Source organism: Anolis sagrei, chromosome X, assembly GCF_037176765.1.
Source record: "Anolis sagrei isolate rAnoSag1 chromosome X, rAnoSag1.mat, whole genome shotgun sequence".
Classification (NCBI taxonomy): domain Eukaryota; kingdom Metazoa; phylum Chordata; class Lepidosauria; order Squamata; family Dactyloidae; genus Anolis; species Anolis sagrei.
In genome coordinates, this window is record NC_090034.1 from 31,890,844 (window position 1) to 31,915,244 (window position 24,401).

At 46.8% G+C, this 24,401-nt stretch overlaps 1 protein-coding gene and 1 pseudogene across 1 annotated transcript in view; both read left to right on the forward strand.

The window, feature by feature from the left end:
• The first annotated feature begins 9,816 nt into the window (after positions 1 to 9,816).
• Positions 9,817 to 24,401, forward strand: part of VPS33A (VPS33A core subunit of CORVET and HOPS complexes) — a 44,614-nt gene continuing 30,029 nt past the window's right edge. Inside the window, exon 1 of the mRNA XM_060785987.2 lies at positions 9,817 to 9,965. Within this exon, the coding sequence (XP_060641970.2) occupies positions 9,864 to 9,965 (102 nt within the window). The 5' untranslated portion in view covers positions 9,817 to 9,863. The remainder of the gene's footprint in view (positions 9,966 to 24,401) is intronic.
• On the forward strand, positions 12,910 to 13,040 carry LOC132782197 (U2 spliceosomal RNA; annotated as a pseudogene).

Genomic DNA, 24,401 nt, shown 5'->3' on the forward strand with positions numbered 1-24,401 from the left:
ACGTAAACACACACATTATTGTTACAGATAAGCATTTTGGGTGTTAACCCACCCTGAGTACTCCCTAGGCGAACTTGACAATACAGTATCTTGTGTCTTCCAGATTCATTATCTCCTCTTAGCTTTTGGTCTTCTGCAGGCCAGAGGAGAGGGACAAACCCCTCTTTAGGTTTGCATTTCAGCACTTAAACACTTCTAAGTTCTGTTAACCCTTTCAGGACGAAGCGGGAGGCGTGAATTTGACCCAGCTTTGCCCACCAGGTTTTTCCGTGCAGCACCAGCCGAGATCCAGAGGGCGGGGAGGCGGGGTCGCAGTGGTCTATAGAGATTTCATCCCTCTGACCAGGGGCCCCATCCCACAGTCAACAAATTTTGAATGCGTCCACTTGAGGTTGGGTGACCGGGACAGAATAGGGATTCTGTTAGTGTACCGTCCACCTCGCTGCACTACAGTCTCCTTACCTGAGCTAGCGGGGGTGGTCTCGAGCCTGGCATTGGAGTCCCAGCGGCTCATTGTGCTGGGGGACTTCAATGTCCATGCCGAGGCGGCCCTTTCAGGAGCGGCTCAGGACTTCATGTCTGCCATGGCAACCATGGGGCTGTCCCAGCAAGTATCTGGCCCCACTCATAGTGCAGGACATACATTGGGCTTGGTTTTCTGCCAGGGATGGGAGGAAGGTGGCGGGGTTGAGGAGCTGACCATCTCTCTGTTGCCATGGACCGACCACTTCCTGGTCAGATTTAGGCTCACTGCGCCCCCTAACCTCTGCAGAGGTGGAGGACCCATTAAGTTGGTCCGCCCCAGGAGGCTTATGGATCCGGATGGATTCCTGATGGCTCTTGGGGAGTTTCCCGCAGCCTCGGTAGCTGATCCTGTCGAGGCCCTGGTCGCTCTCTGGAATGGGGAGATGACTAGGGCAATTGACACGATCGCTCCGGAAGTCCCCTCTCAAGTAGCCGAGCTAAACCAGCTCCCTGGTTCACCAAGGAGCTGGCAGCGATGAAGCAAAGAGGGAACTAGAGAGTGTGTGGCGTTCGGATCCGAGCGAGCCAAATCGAACACGGTTTGTGTCCTTTTTAAGGTCATATGCCATGGCAATAAAAGCCGCAAAGAAGGCCTTCTTTGCGGCCACTATTGCGTCTGCAAAGAACCGTCCGGCTGAGCTGTTCCGAATTGTCAGAGGCCTTTTAATTCCCACCGCTCAAGGTGGGAACCCTGACGATTCGACTTCTCGCTGTGAAGCTTTTGCTCAGTTCTTTGGAGACAAAGTCGCTTTGATCCGTTCTGGTCTGGATACCATGTTAATGGCAGTCTCTGAGGATGTAACACGAGCCCCTGCTTGTCCAGTTTTGATGGATTCATTTCAATTGGTGAAACCTGAGGATGTGGACAAGATACTTGGAGGAATGAGGCCAACCACATGCATCCTGGACCACTGCCCATGTTGGCTTCTAAAGGAGGCCAGAGGAGGATTGGCTGAGTGGGTTAAGGTGGTGGTTAATGCTTCCCTTCGGGAAGGCAAGATTCCAGCGAGCTTAAAACAAGCTATAATAAAACCGCTGTTGAAAAAACCATCATTGGACCCCACTAAATTCGACAACTATTGGCCAGTTTCCAATCTCCCCTTCTTGGGCAAAGTCTTGGAACGTGTGGTGGCCTCACAACTCCAGGTATTCTTGGTAGACACGGATTATCTAGACCCGGCACAGTCTGGCTTTAGGCAAAGAGGCCTTTGGTCGCCTTAGTGGATGATCTGCGCCAGGAGCTCGACAGGGGGAGTGTGTCCCTGTTGGTGCTGCTGGACCTCTCAGCGGCCTTCGATACCGTCGACCACGGTATCCTTCTGAGACGCCTCGTGGGGATGGGTCTTGGAGGTAATGTTTTGCAGTGGCTCCGGTCATTCCTAGAGGGTCGATCTCAGAAGGTGTTGTTGGGGGACACCTGTTCAACCCCACAACCATTGTCTTGTGGGGTTCCTCAGGGCTCAATATTGTCTCCCATGTTGTTTAACATCTACATGAAGCCGCTGGGGGAGATCATCCGGAGTTTCGGGGTACTGTGTCATCTGTACGCAGATGATGTCCAACTCTGTCACTCCTTTCCACCTGCTACTAAGGAGGCTGTCCAGGTCCTTGTCCGCTGTGATGGTCTGGATGAGGGCAAACAAATTGAAATTGAATCCAGACAAGACAGAGGTACTCCTGGTCAGTCGCAAGGCCGAACAGGGCATAGGGTTACAGCCTGTCGCACGGCGCGCGCGAACTCGTACACTCAGTAACCTATACTTTCACCCCTGCATACAGACAACAACATCAAACACACACCAAGAGGAGGTCATTAGCAACCTCCAGATGGAACAAACACGAAAACTTCCCATCTCATGCACAAGCTGTGGCATGTTCAGCTTTTTCACACTACAATTACTCAATTACATCTGCCCCAAGTGTACACAGATCACTCGCATGGAACACAGGATACGACAACTCGAGGACCGTATTAAGACCCTTAAGGACATTCAGGAACTTGAGCTGTTCTTAGACACCACACACCACACTGGCCTAGACACGCGGCCCATATCACACCAACATTACGGGGAGGCTCAACAGAACAGCACCTCAGATGTGGACAACCCTCAGGCTTGGAGAAATGTCACCCTTAGAAGGACACATAGGACCCAGAAGCCTCCTCAGAATACTTCCGCTCAGCTGCAGTTACACAATAGATTCCAAATTCTCACACAACTAGCACCTGACCAAGAAACACAACATATTGGGGAAGACCAGAATGGCTTAGATACTGATCAGTGGCTCATCCTTGATCAGTGTGCAGGGGATAGCCCTGACTGGGACAACACTTCACAACATTCACACTTGCACAATCGTGCAGGTGTACCATCCCCAACCATAGACCAGGAGCAACAGGAACACATACAGGAGAACCATAGGCTCTTGGACGAATCTCAATGGATTGTCCTTGACGAATGCACCGGGGATGTCGAGGAGGAGGACAACACTTTTCACCTACACAATTCACACCAACAGGATCACTTTTCTGGAGACCCACACACTACATTGCACAAAAGGGGCCCTGTCATTCCTGAAAGTAAACAGGTCTTGGTAGTAGGCGACTCCCTCCTTAGAGGAACGGAAGCTGTCATTTCCAGACCAGATGGGATGGCTCGAGAAATATGCTGCCTACCGGGGGCAAAAATACACCATATCACTCAGAGGCTAACCAGGCTCCTCAAGCCCTATCACCGTCCTCCCCTCATGTTGATTCATGTAGGAACCAATGATACTGCAAGGCATACGTTTCAAAAGATCACAAATGATTTTCGAGCTCTAGGAGCAATGCTAAAAGAATGTAATGTACAGGTGGTCTTTTCATCCCTCCTCCCTGTTGTAAGACACGGACCCACAAGAGCCAGAAAAATAGTACAGGTCAATGACTGGCTTAGAAAATGGTGTCAGGAGGAACGCTTTGGCTTCCTCGACCATGGCCTGCTATTCCAGGAGGATGGCCTACTGGCAAGGGATGGGGTGCATCTCACACAAGTAGGAAAACACCTTTTTGCTCACAGACTCGCAAACCTCATTAGACGCACTTTAAACTAGGTCCACCGGGGGAGGGGGACAACAGCCTTGCGAACACTACTTTACCCATAATGTCTGGGAATCGCCAGAAGGCTAAACGGAGGGCTGCACAAACACAACAAGGACCAAGTACCAAAAGCACAATAATCCCAATTAAACAGCTCAAGGGAAGATCCCAGGGGCTCACATGTCTTTACACTAATGCACAGAGCATGGGAAATAAACAAGACGAACTCCAACTTCTAGCACTACACCACAAATATGATATCATAGGGATCACTGAAACCTGGTGGGATGACTCCTATCCCTGGAATGTAGATATTGAGGGGTATAACCTCTTTCACAGAAACCGAACAAAGGGGAGAGGAGGCGGAGTAGCCTTATATGTCAAAAACTCTTATGCTGCAGAAGAAATTCAAGACAGCAATCTGGGAAACCAGCTTGAAATCATCTGGATAAGAATCAAGGGAACTGGGACTCAAAAAGATGTCGTTGTAGGCGTCTACTACAGACCCCCAAGCCAGGAGGAAGATCTTGATGAAGTCTTCTGCCAACAGTTGACCAAACAGGCACAGAAAAGAGATGTAGTAGTCATGGGCGATTTCAACTATCCCGATATTTGCTGGAAAACAAACTCGGCCAAGAGTACAAGGTCCAACAAATTCCTCGCTTGCCTTGCAGACAATTTCATGGTCCAGAAGGTAGAAGAGGCAACAAGGGGATTGGCTACTCTTGATCTCATCCTAACAAATGCGGAGGACCTGATCGATGCGGTCGAAGTGGTAGGATCCTTAGGGGCAAGTGACCATGTGCTCCTGCAATTTGAGGTACAAAGGAAGGCCGAAACTAAGACAAGTCAAACCCGCATTTTGGACTTTAGGAGAGCTGATTTCCAAAAAATGAAGGAAACGCTGAGCAGCATTCCGTGGACACAGATACTAAAAGACAAGGGAGCTATGGATGGATGGGAATTTCTCAAGAGTGAAATACTCAAGGCGCAATTGCAAACCGTGCCAACAAAGAGAAAAAATAGGACAAGTGCAAAGAAGCCAGAATGGATGTCCAAAGAACTTCTAACTGTGCTAAGACACAAAAGAGACATGCACAAGAAGTGGAAAAAGGGAGAAATCACCAAAGAAGAATTCAAACAAATAGCCAACACCTGTAGGGAAAAGGTCCGCAAAGCTAAAGCAAAAAACGAGCTCAGACTTGCCAGGGACATTAAAAACAATAAAAAGGGCTTCTATTCTTATGTCAGTAGAAAAAGGAAAAACAAGGAGGCGATAGGACCTCTTCGAGGAGAAGATGGGGCAATGCTGACAGGGGACAGGGAAAAGGCAGAACTACTTAATGCCTTCTTTGCCTCGGTCTTCTCACAAAAAGAGAGTCTTCAACCTCAGCAAGATGGAGTGGATGAGGGATTGGAGGACATCCAACCCCAAATTGGGAAAGAAGTCGTCCAGGAATACCTGGCCGCTCTTAATGAGTTCAAGTCCCCAGGGCCAGACCAACTACACCCAAGAGTACTGAAGGAACTAGCGGAAGTCATTTCGGAACCATTGGCAACCATCTTTGAGAGTTCTTGGAGAACGGGAGAAGTTCCAGCAGATTGGAGGAGGGCCAATGTGGTCCCAATCTTCAAGAAGGGAAAAAAGGATGACCCAAACAACTACCGTCCGGTCAGCCTCACGTCGATACCGGGCAAGATTCTGGAAAAGATTGTTAAGGAAGCGGTCTGCAAACACTTAGAAACTAATAGTCAACATGGATTTATCAAAAACAAGTCATGCCAGACTAATCTGATCTCTTTCTTCGATAGAGCTACAAGCTGGGTAGATGCGGGGAATGCCGTGGATGTAGCGTACCTGGATTTCAGTAAGGCCTTCGACAAGGTCCCCCATGACCTACTGGCAAGGAAACTAGTCCAATGTGGGCTAGGCAAAACTACGGTGAGGTGGATCTGTAATTGGTTAAGTGGACGAACACAGAGAGTGCTCACTAATGCTTCCTCTTCATCTTGGAAAGAAGTGACGAGCGGAGTGCCGCAGGGTTCCGTCCTGGGCCTGGTCCTGTTCAACATCTTTATTAATGACTTAGATGAAGGGCTAGAAGGCATGATCATCAAGTTTGCAGACGACACCAAATTGGGAGGGATAGCCAATAGTCCAGAGGACAGGAGCAGAATTCAAAACGATCTTGACAGATTAGAGAGATGGGCCAAAACTAACAAAATGAAGTTCAACAGTGACAAATGCAAGATACTCCACTTTGGCAGAAAAAATGAAATGCAAAGATACAGAATGGGGGACGCCTGGCTCGAGAGCAGTACGTGTGAAAAAGATCTTGGAGTCCTCGTGGACAACAAGTTAAACATGAGCCAACAATGTGATGTGGCAGCAAAAAAAGCCAATGGGATTTTGGCCTGCATCAATAGGAGCATAGTGTCTAGATCTAAGGAAGTAATGCTACCCCTCTATTCTGCTTTGGTTAGACCACATCTGGAATACTGTGTCCAATTCTGGGCACCACAATTCAAGAGAGATATTGACAAGCTGGAATGTGTCCAGAGGAGGGCGACTAAAATGATCAAGGGTCTGGAGAACAAGCCCTATGAGGAGCGGCTTAGGGAACTGGGCATGTTTAGCCTGAAGAAGAGAAGGCTGAGAGGAGATATGATAGCCATGTATAAATATGTGAGAGGAAGCCACAGGGAGGAGGGAGCAAGCTTGTTTTCTGCTTCCTTGGAGACTAGGACGCGGAACAATGGCTTCAAACTACAAGAGAGGAGATTCCATCTGAACATGAGGAAGAACTTCCTGACTGTGAGAACCGTTCAGCAGTGGAACTCTCTGCCCCGGAGTGTGGTGGAGGCTCCTTCTTTGGAAGCTTTTAAGCAGAGGCTGGATGGCCATTTGTCAGGGGTGATTTGAATGCAATATTCCTGCTTCTTGGCAGGGGGTTGGACTGGATGGCCCATGAGGTCTCTTCCAACTCTTTGATTCTATGATTCTATGGGGTCGTACTCCCCCTGAAGACGCAGGTTCGCAGCTTGGGTGTGACCCTGGACTCATCGCTGAGCCTGGAACCCCAGGTTTCGGCGGTGACCAGGGGAGCATTTGCACAGCTAAAGCTTGTGTGCCAGCTGCACCTGTACCTTGGGAAGTCTGACTTGGCCACGGTAGTCCACGCTCTGGTTACAACCTGTTTAGACTACTGCAACGCTCTCTACGTGGGGTTGCCTTTGAAGACAGCTCGGAAGCTCCAACTAGTCCAACGCTCGGCAGCCATGATTTTAACAGGAGTGGAGCGCAGGGAGCATACAACCCCCCTGCTGCGCCAACTCTACTGGCTACCGGGCTGAATTCAAAGTGCTGGCGTTGGCCTTTAAAGCCCTAAACGTTTCCGGCCCAAGCTACCTATCCGACCGCATCTCTGCCTATGAACCCACCAGGACTTTGAGATCTTCCGGGGAGGCCCTGCTCTCGATCCCGCCTGCTTCTCAAGCACGGCTGGCGGGGATGAGAGATAGGGCCTTCTCGGTGGTGGCTCCTTGGCTGTGGAACGCCCTTCCTACGGACATTAGACTAGCACCATCTCTAATGGTATTCCACAAAAAAGTGAAGACCTGGCCGTTTGAGCAGGCGTTCGAATAATTAGTGTAATGATTGGTTAATGAACACTGGAATGGAACAATGGATGACGAATCTGGAACATGTTTTTGATGATGAGACGACAGTGAATGGGTATTGTAGTAATTGTTTATTAATTGTGTAGTGTGTTAGGTTGTTAACTGTTTTTATACTGTAGCACTGAATTTTTGCTGTTCGTATTTGTTGTGAACTGCTGTGAGTCGCCTTCGGGCTGAGAACAGCGGTATATAAGTAAGGTAAATAAATAAATAATAAATAAATTATCTGTCAGAATGTGTCTCCCCCTATGAACCGGTTAGAGCATTCAGGTCACCTGCTCTTGATTCCATCCCTCTTGTAGGCGCAATTGGTGGGGATGATAGGGCCTTCTCAGTGGGTGCCCCTTGGCAGTGGAGCTCCCTCCCCAGCGAGATTAGACTGTCCCTATCTCTCCTCACATTCAAGAAAAAGCTGAAGACCTATCTGTGGCACCACGCATTTGGGGAATAATGCAATACGGAATGCAGCAGTAACTATGACTACGGGTCTAAGCACTATGCTTGTAATCTTTTAATATTTCAAAATCTTTGAATTGTATTTATATATTATCTGTTTGTATTACTCCATGTGTTTATTTGTTTATTTATATTGGTAATGCGGCATCAAATCTTGCCAAACTTGAGTCCCCTTTGTGATGAGTCCCCACAGGGAGGAGGGAGCAAGCTTGTTTTCTGCTTCCTTGGAGACTAGGACGCGGAACAATGGCTTCAAACTACAAAAGAGGAGATTCCATCTGAACATGAGGAAGAACTTCCTGACTGTGAGAGCCGTTCAGCAGTGGAACTCTCTGCCCCGGAGTGTGGTGGAGGCTCCTTCTTTGGAAGCTTTTAAGCAGAGGCTGGATGTCCATCTGTCAGGGGTGATTTGAATGCAATATTCCTGCTTCTTGGCAGGGGGTTGGACTGGATGGCCCATGAGGTCTCTTCCAACTCTTTGATTCTATGATTCTATGATTCTATGAGATGCGCAGGGTAGAAATCTAGGAAATAAATACATAAATAAATTCAAAGCAAAAATGTGAGCTTTTATTCAGCTGTGTGAAAGGGGCCACAGTCACCTATGGACACACCGCCAAGACCCAATGCTTGGAAGGCCATCTTACTCGGACACAAGGGTTTGCCAGTGATGATGATGTTTGCCCTCAGAACTGCCTCTGCAGCTACTGAGGCATGGAGCCCCTGGTAGCGCAATGGGTTAAACCCTCGTGCCTGCAGGACTGAAGACTGACATGTCGACATGAGGCCAAGCCCAAAATAATACAACATAGTTAAACACAGTAACAAAAATACATCATAACAAAATATTAAATAACAAATAAAATCAACAATATAAAATAGCATGATAAAATCAGACACAGAGGGCAGGCCAAATGTATGAGGTAAAATATTAAAAAGTTAAAACCCTGGGCAAGATAGGGATAAAAGTGCATTTGTAAGAGAGGAGTCCGACAGGGAGAAGTAGTGGGATTTGGCCTTTGTAGGGGACAGGGGAAGGTGCTATATTCTGAGGGCAGTTACAGGTTAAAACGACCAGATGGGTTGAGTGGTCACTCTCCAAAGGCACATCGCAAAAACCAGGTTTTTAAATCTTTCTTAAAAGTAGCTAGGGTGGGGGCTTGCCTGATCTCCCTAGGTAGCGTGTTCCAAAAGCAGGGGGGCCACAGCGGAGAAGGCCCTCTTCCTCATTCCCACAAGTCGAGCATGTGATAGGGGAAGAGGTGAGAGAAGGGCCTCTTCAGAGGATCGAAGAGATCGTGCAGGGTTGTGGTAGGAGATGTGGTCACAAAGGTAGGTGGGTCCCAAACCATTCAGGGCTTTGTAGGTAATAACCTGCACCTTGAATTGGGACCGGAAGATAAATGGCAGCCAATGGCACTTCTTAAACAGGAGGGTTGACCGCTCCCTGTAATTCGCCCCAGTTAGAAGTCTGGCTGCCAAGCACTGGACCAATTGAAGTTTCCGGGCTGTCTTCAAGGGAAGCCCCACGTAGAGTGCATTGCAACAATCCAATCTAGAGGTAACTAAGGCGTGGACCACCGTGGTCTGGTCTGGCTTCGTGAGATATTGTCGCAGCTGGGGAGAGCAGGTTGAGCTCCCTCCGTCAGCTCCAGCTTTCTATGCGGGGACATGAGAAAAGCCTCCCACAAGAATGGTAAAACACCAAAACATCCAGGCGTCCCCTGGGCAACATCCTTGCAGACGGCCAATTCTCTCACACCAGAAGCAACTTGCAGTTTTTCAAGTCGCTCCTGACACCAAAATAAAGCCACTGAGACAAGCTGAAGCAGAAGGAGGGAAGGAGGAACTGGGCCATTTGAGCCCCAACTAGGAAAGTGGGAGGGCTGGGGACTAATGGGCAATCAGGACCACTGGGGGGGGGGGGGGCTGTGGAAGCGAAGGCCTCAAGGTCCGCGTGAGGGACAAAAGAGGCGGGGGAGGAGAGGCAGTCACGTGCCCCGCCTCAGCGCCCCGTTCTGGCGCGTGAGGCAGGGCCCTGCCCCCTCGTCGTCACGTGACCCACTTGCTGTGTGTGTGTGTGTGTGAGAGAGAGAGAGAGAGAGAGAGCGAGAGAGCGCCAGTCATGGCGGCGCACTTGAGTGCGGGGCGCGTCAACTTCATGGCGCTGCGGGAGGCCGGGCGGAAGGAGCTGCGCGAGTTCCTCGACAAATGCGCGGGCTCCAAGGTGAGCGCGGGGCCCCTTTCCCCTCCAGAGACGACCTCCTCCCTCAAGGCCTCTCCCCGCCCTCCTGCCCCGTCTTGGGGCCGAGGAAGGCCTCCTCTGCTGGCCTGCCTCCGTGTACGTCCACACACGACGCTTATCCCGACCTCACAGGCACATAGGCCCACATCTGCGATGACTATTCGTTCATCTCATTTCTTACTCGCCCCTTGTGTCTAAGCAATATGGCCTCTGGGGGTCTCTTCTTAGGCCCCTTCTACAGAGCTGTATGAAATCCCACATTATCTGCTTTGAACTGGGTTTTATTTATTTATATTTATTATATATCCTGCTGGTGGCGCAGCAGGTTAAACTACTGAGCTGCTGAATTTGCTGACCAAAAGGTTGGCGGTTCGAATCCGGGGAGTGCGGTGGGCTCCCGCTGTCAGCCCCAGCTTCTGCCAACCTAGCAGTTTGAAAACATGCAAATATGAGTAGATCAATAGGTACCTTTTCTGCGTGAAGGTAACAGCGCTCCATGCAGTCATGCTGGCTACATGACCTTGGAGTTGCCTATGGACAGTGCAGACTCTGGCTTAGAAGTAGAGATGAGCACCACCCCTTAGAGTTGGACAGGACAAGACTTCATGTCAAGGGGAAACCTTTACCTTTTTAATATCCCTCCTTATCTCTCCACATGAAGACTCCAAGCGGCTCGTAATCAAAAACATTACAACTTCAAATACGCCAATATACAGTAATGCAGTATGTCATTATATATTATATATTTTCAGTAACAACAACAAAACTTTATTACGGTCACTATTTATTTATTTATTTATTTATTGTGTCAGTATCAACCAGACAATTGTATTACATTTTAACAAACAGACAAAACAGAGTTTGCAGGCTTGGTAGGTGATGAAATGTCCTTTGACCAGTATCTGGCCACTTGGAGTGCCTCTGGTGTTGCCGCAAGAAGGTCCTCCATTGTTCATGTGGCAGGGCTCAGGTTGCATTGCGGCAGGTGGCCTGTGGTTTGCTCTTCTCCGCACTCGCATGTCATGGATTCCACTTTGTAGCCCCATTTCTTAAGATTGGCTCTGCATCTCACGGTGCCAGAGCGCAGTCTGTTCAGCGCCTTCCAAGTCTCCCAGTTTTCTGTGTGCCCAGGGGGGGGGGGGTCTCTCATTTGGTATCAGCCATTGATTGAGGTTCTGGGTTTGAGCCTGCCACTTTTGGACTCTCGCTTGCTGAGGTGTTCCAGCGAGTGTCTCTGTAGATCTTAGAAAACTATTTCTTGATTTAAGTCGTTGACGTGCTGGCTGATACCCAAACGGGATGAGCTGGAGATGTCACTGCCTTGGTCCTTTCACTATTGGCTGCCACTTCCCGGCGGATGTCAGGTGGTGCAATACTGGCTAAACAGTGTAATTTCTCCAGTGGTGTAGGGCGCAGACACCTCGTGATAATGCGGCATGTCTCATTAAGAGCCACATCCACTGTTTTAGTGTGGTGAGATGTGTTCCACCCTGGGCACGCATAGTCAGCAGCAGAGTAGCACAGCGCAAGGGCAGATGTCTTCACTGTATCTGGTTGTGATCCCCAGGTTGTGCCAGTCAGCTTTCATATGATATTGTTTCTAGCGCCCACTTTTTGCTTGATATTCAGGCAGTGCTTCTTGTAGGTCAGAGCATAGTCCAGAGTGACTCCCAGGTATTTGGGTGTGCTGCAATGCTCCAGTGGGATTCCTTCGCAGGTAATCCTCAGAGCTCGGGATGCTTGTCTGTTCTTAAGGTGAAAAGCACATGTCTGTGTTTTATATGGATTAGGGATCAGCTGGTTTTCCCTGTAATAGGTGGTAAGAGCACCTAGAGCTTTGGAGAGGTTCTGTTCTACCATCCCAAAGCTCCCTGTTTGAGCAGTGATGGCACGATCATCAGCATAGATGAAGCTCTCTGTCCCTTCTGGCAGCGGCTGGTCATTTGTGTAAATGTTGAACATGGATGGAGCAAGCACGCTCCCCTGAGGCAGGCCATTCTTCTGTTTCCGCCATCTGCTTCTCTGGCCCTGGAACTCAACAAAAAAAGCTCCTGTTTTGTAGCAGGTTTCCTATGAGGTGGGTGAGGTGGTAGTCCTTTGTGATATTATACATTTTTCTCAGGAGGAGGCGGTGGTTCACAGTATCATAAGCTGCTGACAGGTCTATGAAGACAGCTCCTGTGATCTGCTGCCTTTCAAAGCCATCTTCTATGTGCTGAGTCAGGTTTAGCACTTGTGATGTGCAGCTTTTGCCTTTCCTGAAGCCAGCTTGCTGTGGGATCAGACATGGGTCTATTTTTTCCATAATTCTATGCAAAATAAGTCTCTCCAGAACTTTGTAGAGGTGGCACAACAGGGAGATTGGTCTATAGCTTTTTGGGTTATTACGGTCTTTGCCTGGCTTCAAGATGGCGATGACTCTTGCTTTCCTCCAGATTTTGGGGATCTGACAGGATGCAGTGCAGTTGTTCATCAGCTCCAGCAGCCAGCACCTTGCTTTTGGACCAATGTTCTTGATTTGTTCCATCCGTAGATCATCCAGGCCAGCTGCTTTGCCATTTTTACATTTATTGAGAGCCATGTCCAATTCAGTAGATGTAAAAGAGTTCATGAAGGTTGTTCTCAATCTCTGGCTATTGGTTTATTTCCTACTTTGGTGGCAAGGTTGGGTTTCCCATTCTTCAAGAGTTGGTGTGCTATCTGATCTGCCTTTATGTTGGCATGGGTATTAGTTTGTGAGGGGTCATTGCTCAGCCATCTTTGCAGCCTCCACGCCATGAGAGAAGCCTCCTCGCAGGATTGCAAGACATCCGGGCGTCCCCTGGGCAACATCTTCGTAGACGGCTGATTCTCTCACTCCAGAAGCAACCAGAAATTACGGTCACCGATCAACACAAAGCGGGCACGTGCCGTGGGAGGGGGAAACATACCTTCACGGCCTTTTGGCTAAAATCAAGTTTAGTATCTGTTCTTATCAGTAATAACTCTTTTCATCCCACCCTATCTCCCCGAGGAGACTGAGTAGTAATTATTTTTTAAATATTAGTATTACTATATTACAATATTATTATATATTATTATATTGTATTTGTATTAGTGTTGTTGTTCATTCGTTCAGTCGTCTCCGACTCTTCGTGACCTCATGGACCAGCCCACGCCAGAGCTCCCTGTCGGCCGTCACCACCCCCAGCTCCTTCAAGGTCAGTCCATAAAGCCCGACTGCTCACTGGAGGGAAGGATACTAGAGACAAAGTTGAAGTACTTTGGCCACATTATGAGGAGACAGGAAAGCCTAGAGAAGACAATTATGCTGTGGAAAGTGGAAGGCAAAAGGAAGAGGGGCTGACCAAGGGCAAGATGGATGGATGGCATCCTTGAAGTGACTTATTTGTATTAGTATGATACTGTATTACATTATACAGTATTATCAATATGATAGGTATATACAATATATTACTAGCATAACACAATATTAGTATTATATAGTCCTATATTTTACTATACCACTATACCGCCATATTATTAGTAATATTACATGTAATATATAATATACAATTATATTATTATATTGTACTATATTGTACCACAATCTATATAATACACTACCAGTATATTATATTATTAGTATTATATAATATATTGTACTATATCATAACTTGTAGTATACACCATATATAATATATTATATTACAAAATTATTAATTTTATATTGCAGTGTGGACTCAACCCAGTTCAAGGCAGATATTGTGGATTATCTGCCTTGGTATTCTGGGCCCCTTTCCACACAGGTATATAAAATCCACCTAGATGATATGACAGTGTGGACTCACATATTCCAGTCCAAAGCAGATATTGTGGATTATTTGCCTTGGTGTTCTGGGTTATATGGCTGTGTGGAAGGGCCCTTAGAGAAGGCTGGGTAGAAATAATCACAAACACCCTGCCACACTATGATTTGTGTTCCTGGGTGATCCATGTCATTTCCTAATTGGTCTGTCATAAAAAAGATGGGGAAAGTGTATCAAACTGCATACAGTTTTTTGTTCGCATTTTGTGCTAGTTTTTCAAGGAATATCAATCTCGAAAGAGTCTTGGCCAATTCAACATTGTTGTGGCCCCAAAAACAATGTTTGTGGAGTGATGACTACTTTCAAATCGAGGACTGCAGAATTAAACAGGACATGCCACTTTCAAACCAGGAACAGAACATTTTTCATATGTTTCATAGTGTGATAATAGAAACAACAACATTAAAATACATAGGTCAACACAAAGCCACGCATGTTCAAATGTGTAGAGGAGGCGTGGGCCAACTTGGGCCGCCTGGGTGTTTTGGACTTCAACTCCCACAATTCCTAACAGCCAGAATCACTGGATTGCTGTGAGTTTTCCAGGCTGTATGGCCATGTTCCAAAAGCATTCTCTCCTTACGTTTAGACCACATCTATGGCAGGCATCCTCAGAGGTCGTGAGATTGTTGGAAACTAGTCTAGGGTGGGAGAAAGAACTCCTATCTGTTTGAGGCAAGTGGAAATGTTGCAATTAGCCACCTTGTTTAGCATTTAATTGCCTTGCAACTTCAAAGTCTGGTTGGTTGCTGCCCAGGGGAATCCTTTGTTGGGAGGTGTTAGCTGGCCCTGGTTGATTATTGTCTGGATTTCCCCTGTTTTTTGGGTGTTCCTTTTTATTTACTGTCCTGATTTTAGAGTTTTTAAATACTGGTAGCCAGATTTTGTTCATTTTCATGGTTTCCTTCTTTCTGTTGAAATTTTCCATGTGCTTGTGGATTTCAATGGCTTCTCTGTAGTCTGACATGGTGGTTGTTAGGGTGGTTGGTTGCTGCCCAGCATGCCTGTGTTCTCAAATAATATGCTGTGTCCAGGTTGGTTCATCAGGTGCTCTGCTATGGCTCTGGTTGAATTAGTCTGCAGTGCCTTTCATGTTCTTTGATTCGTGTCTGCGGCAATGCTGCTGTGCTGGGTGGTCCCTATGGAGACTTGTCCACAGCTGCATGGTATACGGTAGACTCTTGCAGAGGTGAGAAGATCCCTCTTATCCTTTGCTGAACATAGCATTTGTTGGATTTTCTTAGTAGGTCTGTAGATAGTTCGCAGGTTGTGTTTCTTCATCAGCTTCCCTGTGTGGTCAGTGGTTACCTTGATGTCTGGTAAGAACACTTTTCCTCTGGGTGGATCTTTGTCTTTCCTCTTGTGGCTTGTTCTTGGTCTTGCAGCCCTTCTGATGTCCATGGTGGAGTATCCATTGGCCTGTAGAGCCCAGTTTAACAGCCTAATAGGCTGTTAGGAATTGTGGGATTTGAAGTCCAAAACACTCGGAGGGTCCAAGTTGGCCCATGCCTGGTGTAGAGTTACGATAGCAAGGCATTAAGGCTTTTGGAGAGGAGAGTGTTGAAGACCAAACTAGGGGATGTTGTGTTTTAGGTCGTTGGAACAGGTTTTTCATGATGTGACTGATTTTTGTTGTAAAGCCCATCTTTAATTCTATTGTAATGCTTATCTACTTTCATTTATCCGTAGTGCAATTAGAATAGTGAGCTGCTTTGAGTCTCCTTGAGAGAGAGAAAGCGGGATACAAACATCATAAATAAGTTAAAAGTAGACATCGTGATAAAATACAATTGACTCTTGGGTAACCAGAACTCTCAAGCAACCAGCAAAATGTTTTTTTTTATTAAAAAAAACAGCAACACTCACATTAAGCTTGCCTTCATTAGTTTTGAATGACTTCCAATATCACTATCCAGTCAATACAGAGTTTATGGTATAGTGTGGGGTATAGGATTACGCCTATTTTTCATAAGAACTTTAAAACAACCCAAAAATTACATTTATCTGGCATCTGCCATATAATTCAGTTTCTAAATCCAGATTATTTGCTTTGAACTAGATGATACGGCATCCAGTTCAAAGAACATGGAACAATGTGACTCATATATTCCAGTTCAGAGTAGATTACACTCTGTTACACAGTTTTTGTTCCTGACTTATAAATGTCATTTTTAATTGGTTCTATCATAAAAACATGGAAAAAGTTTTATTAAACTGCAAAAACTTTCTTTGCGGGAGGGACACATTTTGCAGCACATTTTGCTCTAGTTTTTCAGTGAATATCAGATAAGATTCTCGGCCAATACAACCTAGTTTGTAGCCACAAAAATGAAGTGTCTGGAGCATAACAACTACTTTTAAAGTAAGAACCACACAATTAAACAGGAAACAACACTTTCAAACCAGGAACAGAAAATATTTCAAATTTTGTTACATTGTGTAATCTGGATTCAGAAACTGGATTATATGGCAGTGAAAATCCACCCTGGGAGTCTCCCACTTTAAAATTAATAGTTGCCAATGATGGGTTTGGTTGTATTGTACACAATATTTTTCAATTGTTTGGAACATGGCACAAATTTTGTGCACAAAAGTCTGAGAAAGCAAAAAGGTCATCATTTCAGCCTGGAAACTGTGCATTTGGGACCTCAAGGCACAGCAGAGTGACAACTAATGTGTTGCATTTCCTCAATTTTGAAAGGTACCATCAGTCCTTTGACTGAAACTGCACAGTGGCTTGCAGCCATTCATGGTGGACATGTGACTTAAAGTCATCTGTTCGCTTAATGGCAGCCCTGTGCATTTCACAGGCTTTTCCTGGGCAAGGAATAGCCAGACTGTTGCCAGCAAGACCTGGTATATACACACTTACATATAGGCAGCCTCCCAGTTACAGACAAAGACAGGTCTTGTAGGTTTGTTCTTAAGTTGAATTTGTATGTAAGATGGAATAGGTACATTTTAAAAACATGCATTGGTTAGGTAATTTAGTAAAGATAAACTTTAGGGGGGGGGATCATTGTTTTGTTTTCGATTAAATGAATTGTCCCATTAGAAAATGCATAAGGATATGGGTGGACTGCAAGTCCAATCATCATCATCTGTTATTGTTCCAACCACACTAGTATTCAAAGTTGGCCATGTTGGGTATGTGTGCCAAGTTTGGTCAAGAACTGTTGTTGGCTGGGTTCACGGTGTTCTCTGAATGCGGGTGAACTGCAACACCCAACATTCAAGGTCTGTTCCCCTCAATCTCCACCATTATTTAGTTGGCCATGTTGGGTATGTGTGCCAAGTTTGGTCCAGATCCGTCATCAGCTGGGTTCAGAGTGCTCTCTTGATGTTGGTGAACTATAACTCTTGGAATCCAGGGTCATTCTCCCCCAAACCCTTCCAGTATGTTCTATTAGTCATGGGGGAGGGGGGGGGGGGGGGATCTGTGTGCCAAGTGTGCTCTATATCAGTTTTTGGTTGGGTTCATAGTGTTCTCTGATTGCAGGTGAACTACAGTTCCCAAAACTGTGGGTCACTCACCTCCAAACCCCACCATTATTCAAAGTTTGCCATGTTGGGTATGTGTGCAAAGTTAGATCCAAGTCTGTTGTTGGTTTCACAGTGCTCTTTGATTGCAGGTGAACTACAATTCCCAAAGTATGGGCCAGTCACCTCCAAACCCTACCAGTATTCACAGTTGGTCATGCTGGGTATGTCTACCAAGTTTGGTCCACATTCATTGTCCATTTGGTTCACATTGCTCGCTGAATGTGGGTGAACTACAACTCCCTGAATTCAAGTTCAATTCCCCTCGATCCCCACAGGTATTCAAACTTGGCCATGTTAGGATTGTGTGCCAGGTTTGGTCCAGATCCATCATTGGTTGGATTCATAGTGTTCTTTGAGGGTGAAATACAATTTCCAAATTCATGGATCAAGCCCCCCCCCCCTTCCCGTATTTAAAGTTGTGTCTGTGTGACAGGTTTGGCCCAATCCATCGTCAGCTGGGTTCAAAGTGATCTCTGGATGTTGGTGAAACATAACTTACAGAATCTAGGGCCCATCCTCCCCAACCCCCCCCCTCCCAGTATGTTCTGTTGGGCATGGGGGGGGGGGGGTCTGTGTACCATGTTTGGTCTAGATCTGTTGTTGCTGGGAGTTACAATGCTCTACGTTCATATAAACATATATGCATACAAACAGGTGTTGAATTTTGTTATAGACTTCCTTAGGTACCCGGCGATGCCTGAGTTAGGTCTTTTGTAATGATAAAAATTAGAATGAGTGATTTCTTGTTTTAAGGGTTTATGAATGGTCCCATTAGAAAATGTATAAAGATGTGGGTGAACTACAACTCCCATCATCCAGGGTGAATTCCCTCCAAACGCTGCAAGTATTCAAAGTTGACCAAGTTGAGTATACGTGCCAGGTTTGGTCCAGAACTATTGTCAGTTGGGTTCACAGTACTTTCTGGATGTATGTCAGCTATAATTCCCAAAGTTCAATGTCAATTCCACCCAAACCCCAAGAACATTCAGAGTTCGCCATGTTGGATATATGTGCCAAGTTTGGTCCAGATCCACGGATGGTTGGGTTCACAGTGCTATCTAGATGTGGGTGAACTATAAATCTCAAAATTTTAGGTCACTTTCCTCCAAACCCTGGTGGGATACAAAGTTGGCCATAGTGGGTATGCATGCTAAGTTTGGTCCAAATCTTTGTCATTTGGATTCTCGGTGTTCTTAGATTGTGGGTGAACTACAATTCCCCAAATCATGGGCCAATTTTCCTCAAACCCCACCAGTATTAAAAGTTGGCCATGTTTGGTCCAGATCCATCATTGGTTGGGATCACAATGCTGTTCCGATGTGGGTGAATTATAACTTCCAAATTCAAGGTCAATTCCCCCCAAACCCCTCCAGGACTTGAAGTTGGTCATGTTGGGTCTGTGTGCCAAGTTTGGTCCAGAGCCATCATTGGTTGGGTTCACAATGCTATCTAAATGTGGGTGAACTATAAATCCCAAAATTCTAGGACACTTTCCTCCAAACCCTACTAGGATACAAAGTTGGCATTGTGGGTACTAATGTTAAGTTTGGTCCAAATCCATTGTCGTTTGGGTTCACAGTGTTTGTTTTTTATTGTGGGTGGACTAAGTAAAGTAAAGGTAAAGGTTTCCCCTGACATTAAGTCTAGTCGTGTCCAACTCTGGGGGGTTATGCCCATCTCCGTTTCTAAGCCAAAAAGCTGGTGTTGTCCATAGGCACCTCCAATGTCATGTGGCCAGTATGACTGCATGGAGTGCCGTTACTTTCACACTTTCACACACATATTGATCTACTCACATTTGCATGTTTTCAAACTGCTAGGTTGGCAGAAACTAGAGCCAATCCAGATCCACCATTGGTTGGGATCACAATGCTGTTTGGATGCGGGGGAAGTATAACTTCCAAAATTCAAGGTCAATTCTCCCAAACCCAACCAGGACTTTAAGTTGGTCATGTTGGGTCTGTGTGCCAAGTTTTGTCCAGATGCATCGTTGTTGGGGTTCACAGTGATCTCTTGAAGGGGTGAATTGTAACTGCCAAAATTCAAGATCAGTTCCCCTCAAACCCCACCAGTATTCAGTTTGCCATCTTGGGTCTATGGGCCAGGTTTGTTCCAGAGCCATTGCTGCTTGGGTTCACAGTACTTCCTGATAGTGCGTGAATTATATTTTCCAAAATTCAAGGTTAATTAAATTGTCTCGGTGATAATATGATTGGGAAAAATTTGGCTTGTTGTTCATAAACAAGGATTGGTGATAAAGCTTCAGTTGAGACATCTTTTCCCCTGATAACTCTTCCAGGAGTGAATCTCCCTTTCAAGGGGTAGATTTCTCTCACTTCCTGTTGTCTCAGCCCCATTCTTAACTAGGCATTGGATGTGTAAGTTGGATGTCTGCAATTTGGGGACTGTCTGTATACACACTTATGTATACAGCACCCGATCTCTTTAGGACAGAGATTTCCAATTTTTTGATGTTGATGACACACATTTGAGACATGCATCCTTTTGTGACACGGAAATTCAGTTTTACTAACAAGACAGAGGTTAAACCAACCCCTTATAAGAGTTTCATACTATATATATATATATATATATATATATATATATATACACACACACACACACACACACACAAACACACAAACACACACAACCTTGGGGACCCGGCGCAACTCGGGTTATTAGAGAAAGTGGGTTATGGGGCTCTGTGTGCCAAGTTTGGTTTTGATCAGTCATTGGATGACGGTCACAGCAGTCTCAGGAAGTGAGTGAAGGTATTTCAAGTCATCATCCATTGTCCATCCTCCCCCAAATCACACCAGGATGTAAAGGGGGTCATGGGGGTTATATGTGCTGTTTCTGGTCTTGATTAGTCATTGGATGAGGGTCACAGCGGTCTCAGAAAGTGAGTCACGGGACTGCGAATCCCATCGTCTATGGTTCATCCTCCTCCAAACAGTATCAAGATGTAGAGTGGATCATGGGGGCTCTGTGTGCAAAGTTTGGTCATGATCTGTCATTGGATGAGGGTCGCAGCGGTCTCGGGAAGGGAGTAGTGGTACTTCAAGTCCCATCATCCATGGCTCAGCTTCCTCCAAACTGCAGCAGGATGTAGAGTTGGTCATGTGGGATCTGTGTGCAAAGTTTGGTCTTTATCGGTCTTTTGGGGGGACCACAGTGGTATGTGGGATCTGAAGGTTTGAAAGTACTACAAATTTATTTATTTATTATTTATTTATTTAATGCACTTATTAACCGCCATTCTCAGCCCATAAGGGCGACTCATGGCGGTGTACAGTACACATAAAAGACAGTTACAAAATCCATTTCAACAACATATAAACAATACACAACTTACAGACTACACTAAAAATCCGCTTCGTCTCTTAGTAGAATCATAGCCAATCTCATATTCCTTGTTCCATTCCAGTTCTCATTACCATATTGTCTTGCTGTAGCACTTAATTAAATGCCCTCTCGAACAGCCATGTCTTAAGGCTTCTCCGAAAGGACATGAGGGAGGGCGCCTGTCTGATGTGAGCAGGGAGAGTGTTCCACAGCCGGGGGGCCACCACCGAGAAGGCCCTCTCCCTCGTCCCCGCCAGCCGCGCCTGTGACGCAGGCGGGACCGAGAGAAGGGCTTCCCCAGACGATCTCAAGGTCCTCGTGGGCTCGTAGGCCAAGATGCGGTCGGAAAGGTATTTTGGGCCGGAACCGTTTAGGGCTTTGTAGGCCAAGACCAGCACCTTGAATTGGGTCCGGTAGCAAATCGGCAGCCAGTGGAGCTGGGATAACAAGGGCGTTGTGTGCTCCCTGCCACCCGCTCCAGTTAGTAACATGGCTGCCGCACGCTGAACCAGCTGGAGCTTCCGGGCCGTCTTCAAGGGCAGCCCCACGTAGAGAGCGTTGCAGTAATCCAGGCGGGATGTGACAAGAGCGTGTACCACCGTGGCCAAGTCAGACTTCCCGAGATACGGGCGCAGCTGGCGCACGAGCCTGAGCTGTGCAAATGCTCCCCTGGTCACCGCTGAAACCTGGGGGTCCAGGCTCAACGATGAGTCCAGGGTCACACCCAAGCTGCGAACCTGCGCCTTCAAGGGGAGTGCGACCCCATCCAGCACAGGCTGTAACCCTATATCCCGTTCGGCCTTGCGACTGACCAGGAGTACCTCTGTCTTGTCTGGATTTAATTTCAGTTTGTTCGCCCCAAATCCCATCATCCATTGTCCATCCTCCCCCAAATCACACCAGGACGTAAAGGGGATCATGGGGGTTATGTGTGCTATTTCTGGTCTTGATTAGTCATTGGATGAGGGTTGCAGCGGTCCCGGGAAGTAAGTTGAGGTACTTCAAGTCCCATCATCCATGGCCTGCCCTCCTCCAAACTCCAGTAGGATGTAGAGTGGGTCATGGGGGCTCAGTGTGCCAAGTTTGCTCTTTATCAGTCTTTATCAAGGGCCCCAGTGGTCTTTGGGAACCAAAGGGTATGAAAGTACTACAAATCCCATCATACATTGTTCGTCCTCCCCCCCCCCCCCAAACCTCACCAGGGTGTAGAGGGCATCATGGGGGTTATGTGTGCCAAGTTTGGTCCAGATACATCACCCATGCTGGTCGCAGTGGCCTGTGAAATTGGCAGCCACTCAGAAAGCTGCCACATACATCTCCCGCCGCACACATACATACATACAAACACTGACTTTTATTATATACTAGCTTGGGGACCCGGCACTGCCCGGGTTATTTGAATAAGGAATTGTGTATCAAGGTTGGTCTTTATTAGTTATTTATATGGCTCGCAGTTCTCTCAGGAAGTTAGTGAAGGTACTGCGAGTCCCATCATCTGTGGTCCATCTTCCACCAAATGCACCAGGATGGAGAGTGGGTCATGGGGGCTCTGTGTGCCAAGTTTGGTTTTGATCAGTCATTAGATGAGGGTTGCAGCAGTCTTGGGAAGTTAGTGGAGGTACTTGAAGTCCAAACTTGGCACACAGAGTCCCCATGGTCTGTTCTCCCCCAAACCTCACCAGAATGTTGAGTTGGCCATGGGGGCTCTCTGTGCCAAGCTTGGTCTTGCTTGGTATTTGGAAGAGTGTCACTGTGGTTTCAGGAAGTGAGTGAAGGTACTGGAAGTCCCATCATCCATCATCCATCCTCCAAAGAACACCGGGATATAGAGTGGCTCATGGGGACTCTGTGTGCCAAGTTTTTTCTTGATTGGTCATTAGATGAGGTTTGCAGAAGTCCTGGGGCGGGAGTGGAGATACTTGAAGTCCCATCATCCATGGTCTGTCCTCAAAAGTGCACCAGGATGTAGAGTGGGTCATGGGGGCTCTTTATTGCAAAGTTTGATCTTGATCAGTCATTGGTGAGGGTCTCAGTGAGTGAAGTTACTGCAAGTCCCATCATCCATTTCCAAATTCTTCCAAACTGCACCAGGATGTAGAATGGGTCATCCGGGCTCTCTGTGCAAATTGTGGTCCTGATCCATTGTTGGCAGTTGTAATGGTCTCAGGAAGGGAGTGCAGGTATTGCAAGTCCCATCATCCATGGTGCATCCTCCTCCAAACCGCAGCAGGATGTAGAGTGTGTCATGGAGACTCAGTGTGACAAGTTTGATCTTTATCGGTAATTGGATGAGGGTTGCAGTGGTTTCAGGAATTGAGCAAAGGTACTGCAAATCCCATAATCCATGGTCCATCCCCGGCCAAACCACACCAGGGCATAAAGTGGGTCATGAGAGGTCTATGTGCCAAGTTTGGTCTTGATCAGTCATTGGATGAAGGTTACAGTGGTCTCAGAAAGTGAGTGATGGTACTGCAAGTCCCATCATCCATGGTCCATCTTCCTCCAAACTGCAGTAGGATGTAGAGTGGGTCATGTGTGCTCTGTGTGCCAAGCCTAGTCTTTATTGGTAATTGGATGAATGTTGCTGTGGTCTCAGGAAGTGAGTGAAGGTACTTCAAGTCCCATCATCCATGGCCCCTCCTCCAAACAGCACCAGGATATAGAGTGGGTCATGGGTGCTCTGTGTGCCAAGTTTGGTCTTTATTGGTCTTTGTTGGGGGCCGCTGTGGTCTGTGGGAACCGAAGGGTTGGAAAGTACTACAAATCCCATCATCCATTGTCTGTCTTCCCCCAGACGTCACCAAGACGTAAAGGGGGTCACGGGAGTTATGTGTGCCAAGTTTGGTCTTGATCAGTCATTGGATGAGGGCCGCAGTAGTCTCGGGAAGTGAGTGGAGTTACTTCAAGCCCCATCATCCATGGTCTGCCCTCCTCCAAACTGCAGTAGGATGTAGAGTGAGTCCTGGGGGCTCTGTGTACCAAGTTTGGTCTTTATCGGTCTTTGTTGGTTGCCATAGTAGTCTCTGGGAACCGAAGTTTTGAAAGTACTACAAATCCCATCATCATTTGCCTGTCCTCCCCCAAACCTCACCAGGAGGTAAAGGGTGTCATGGGGGTTATGCGTGTCAAGTTTGGTCCAGGTTCGTCACCCGTGTTGGTCACAGTGGGCTGTTAAAGTGGGAGCCAATCAGAAAGCTACCACATACACCTCCCGACGCACACATACATACATACATACATACATACAAACACTGACTTTTATTATATACTAGCTTGGGGACCCGGCGCTGCCCGGGTTATTTGAGAAACGAATTGTATATCAAGGTTGGTCTTTATCAGTTATTTATATGGGTCGCAGTGGTCTCAGGAAGTTAGTGAAGGTACTGCGAGTCCCATCATCTGTAGTCCATCCTCCTCCAAACTGCACCAGAATGGAGAGTGGGTCTTGGGGGCTCTGTGTGCCAAGTTTTGTTCTTGATCAATCATTGGATGAGGGTCACAGTGGTCTCAGAAAGTGAGTTTAGGTACTGCAAGTCCCATCATCCATAGTCTGTTCTCCCCCAAACCTCACCAGAATGTTGAGTTGGCCAAGGGGGCTCTCTGTGCCAAGTTTGGTCTTTTTTGCTATTTAGATAAGTGTCGCTGTGGTTTCAGGAAGTGAGTGAAGGTACTGGAAGTC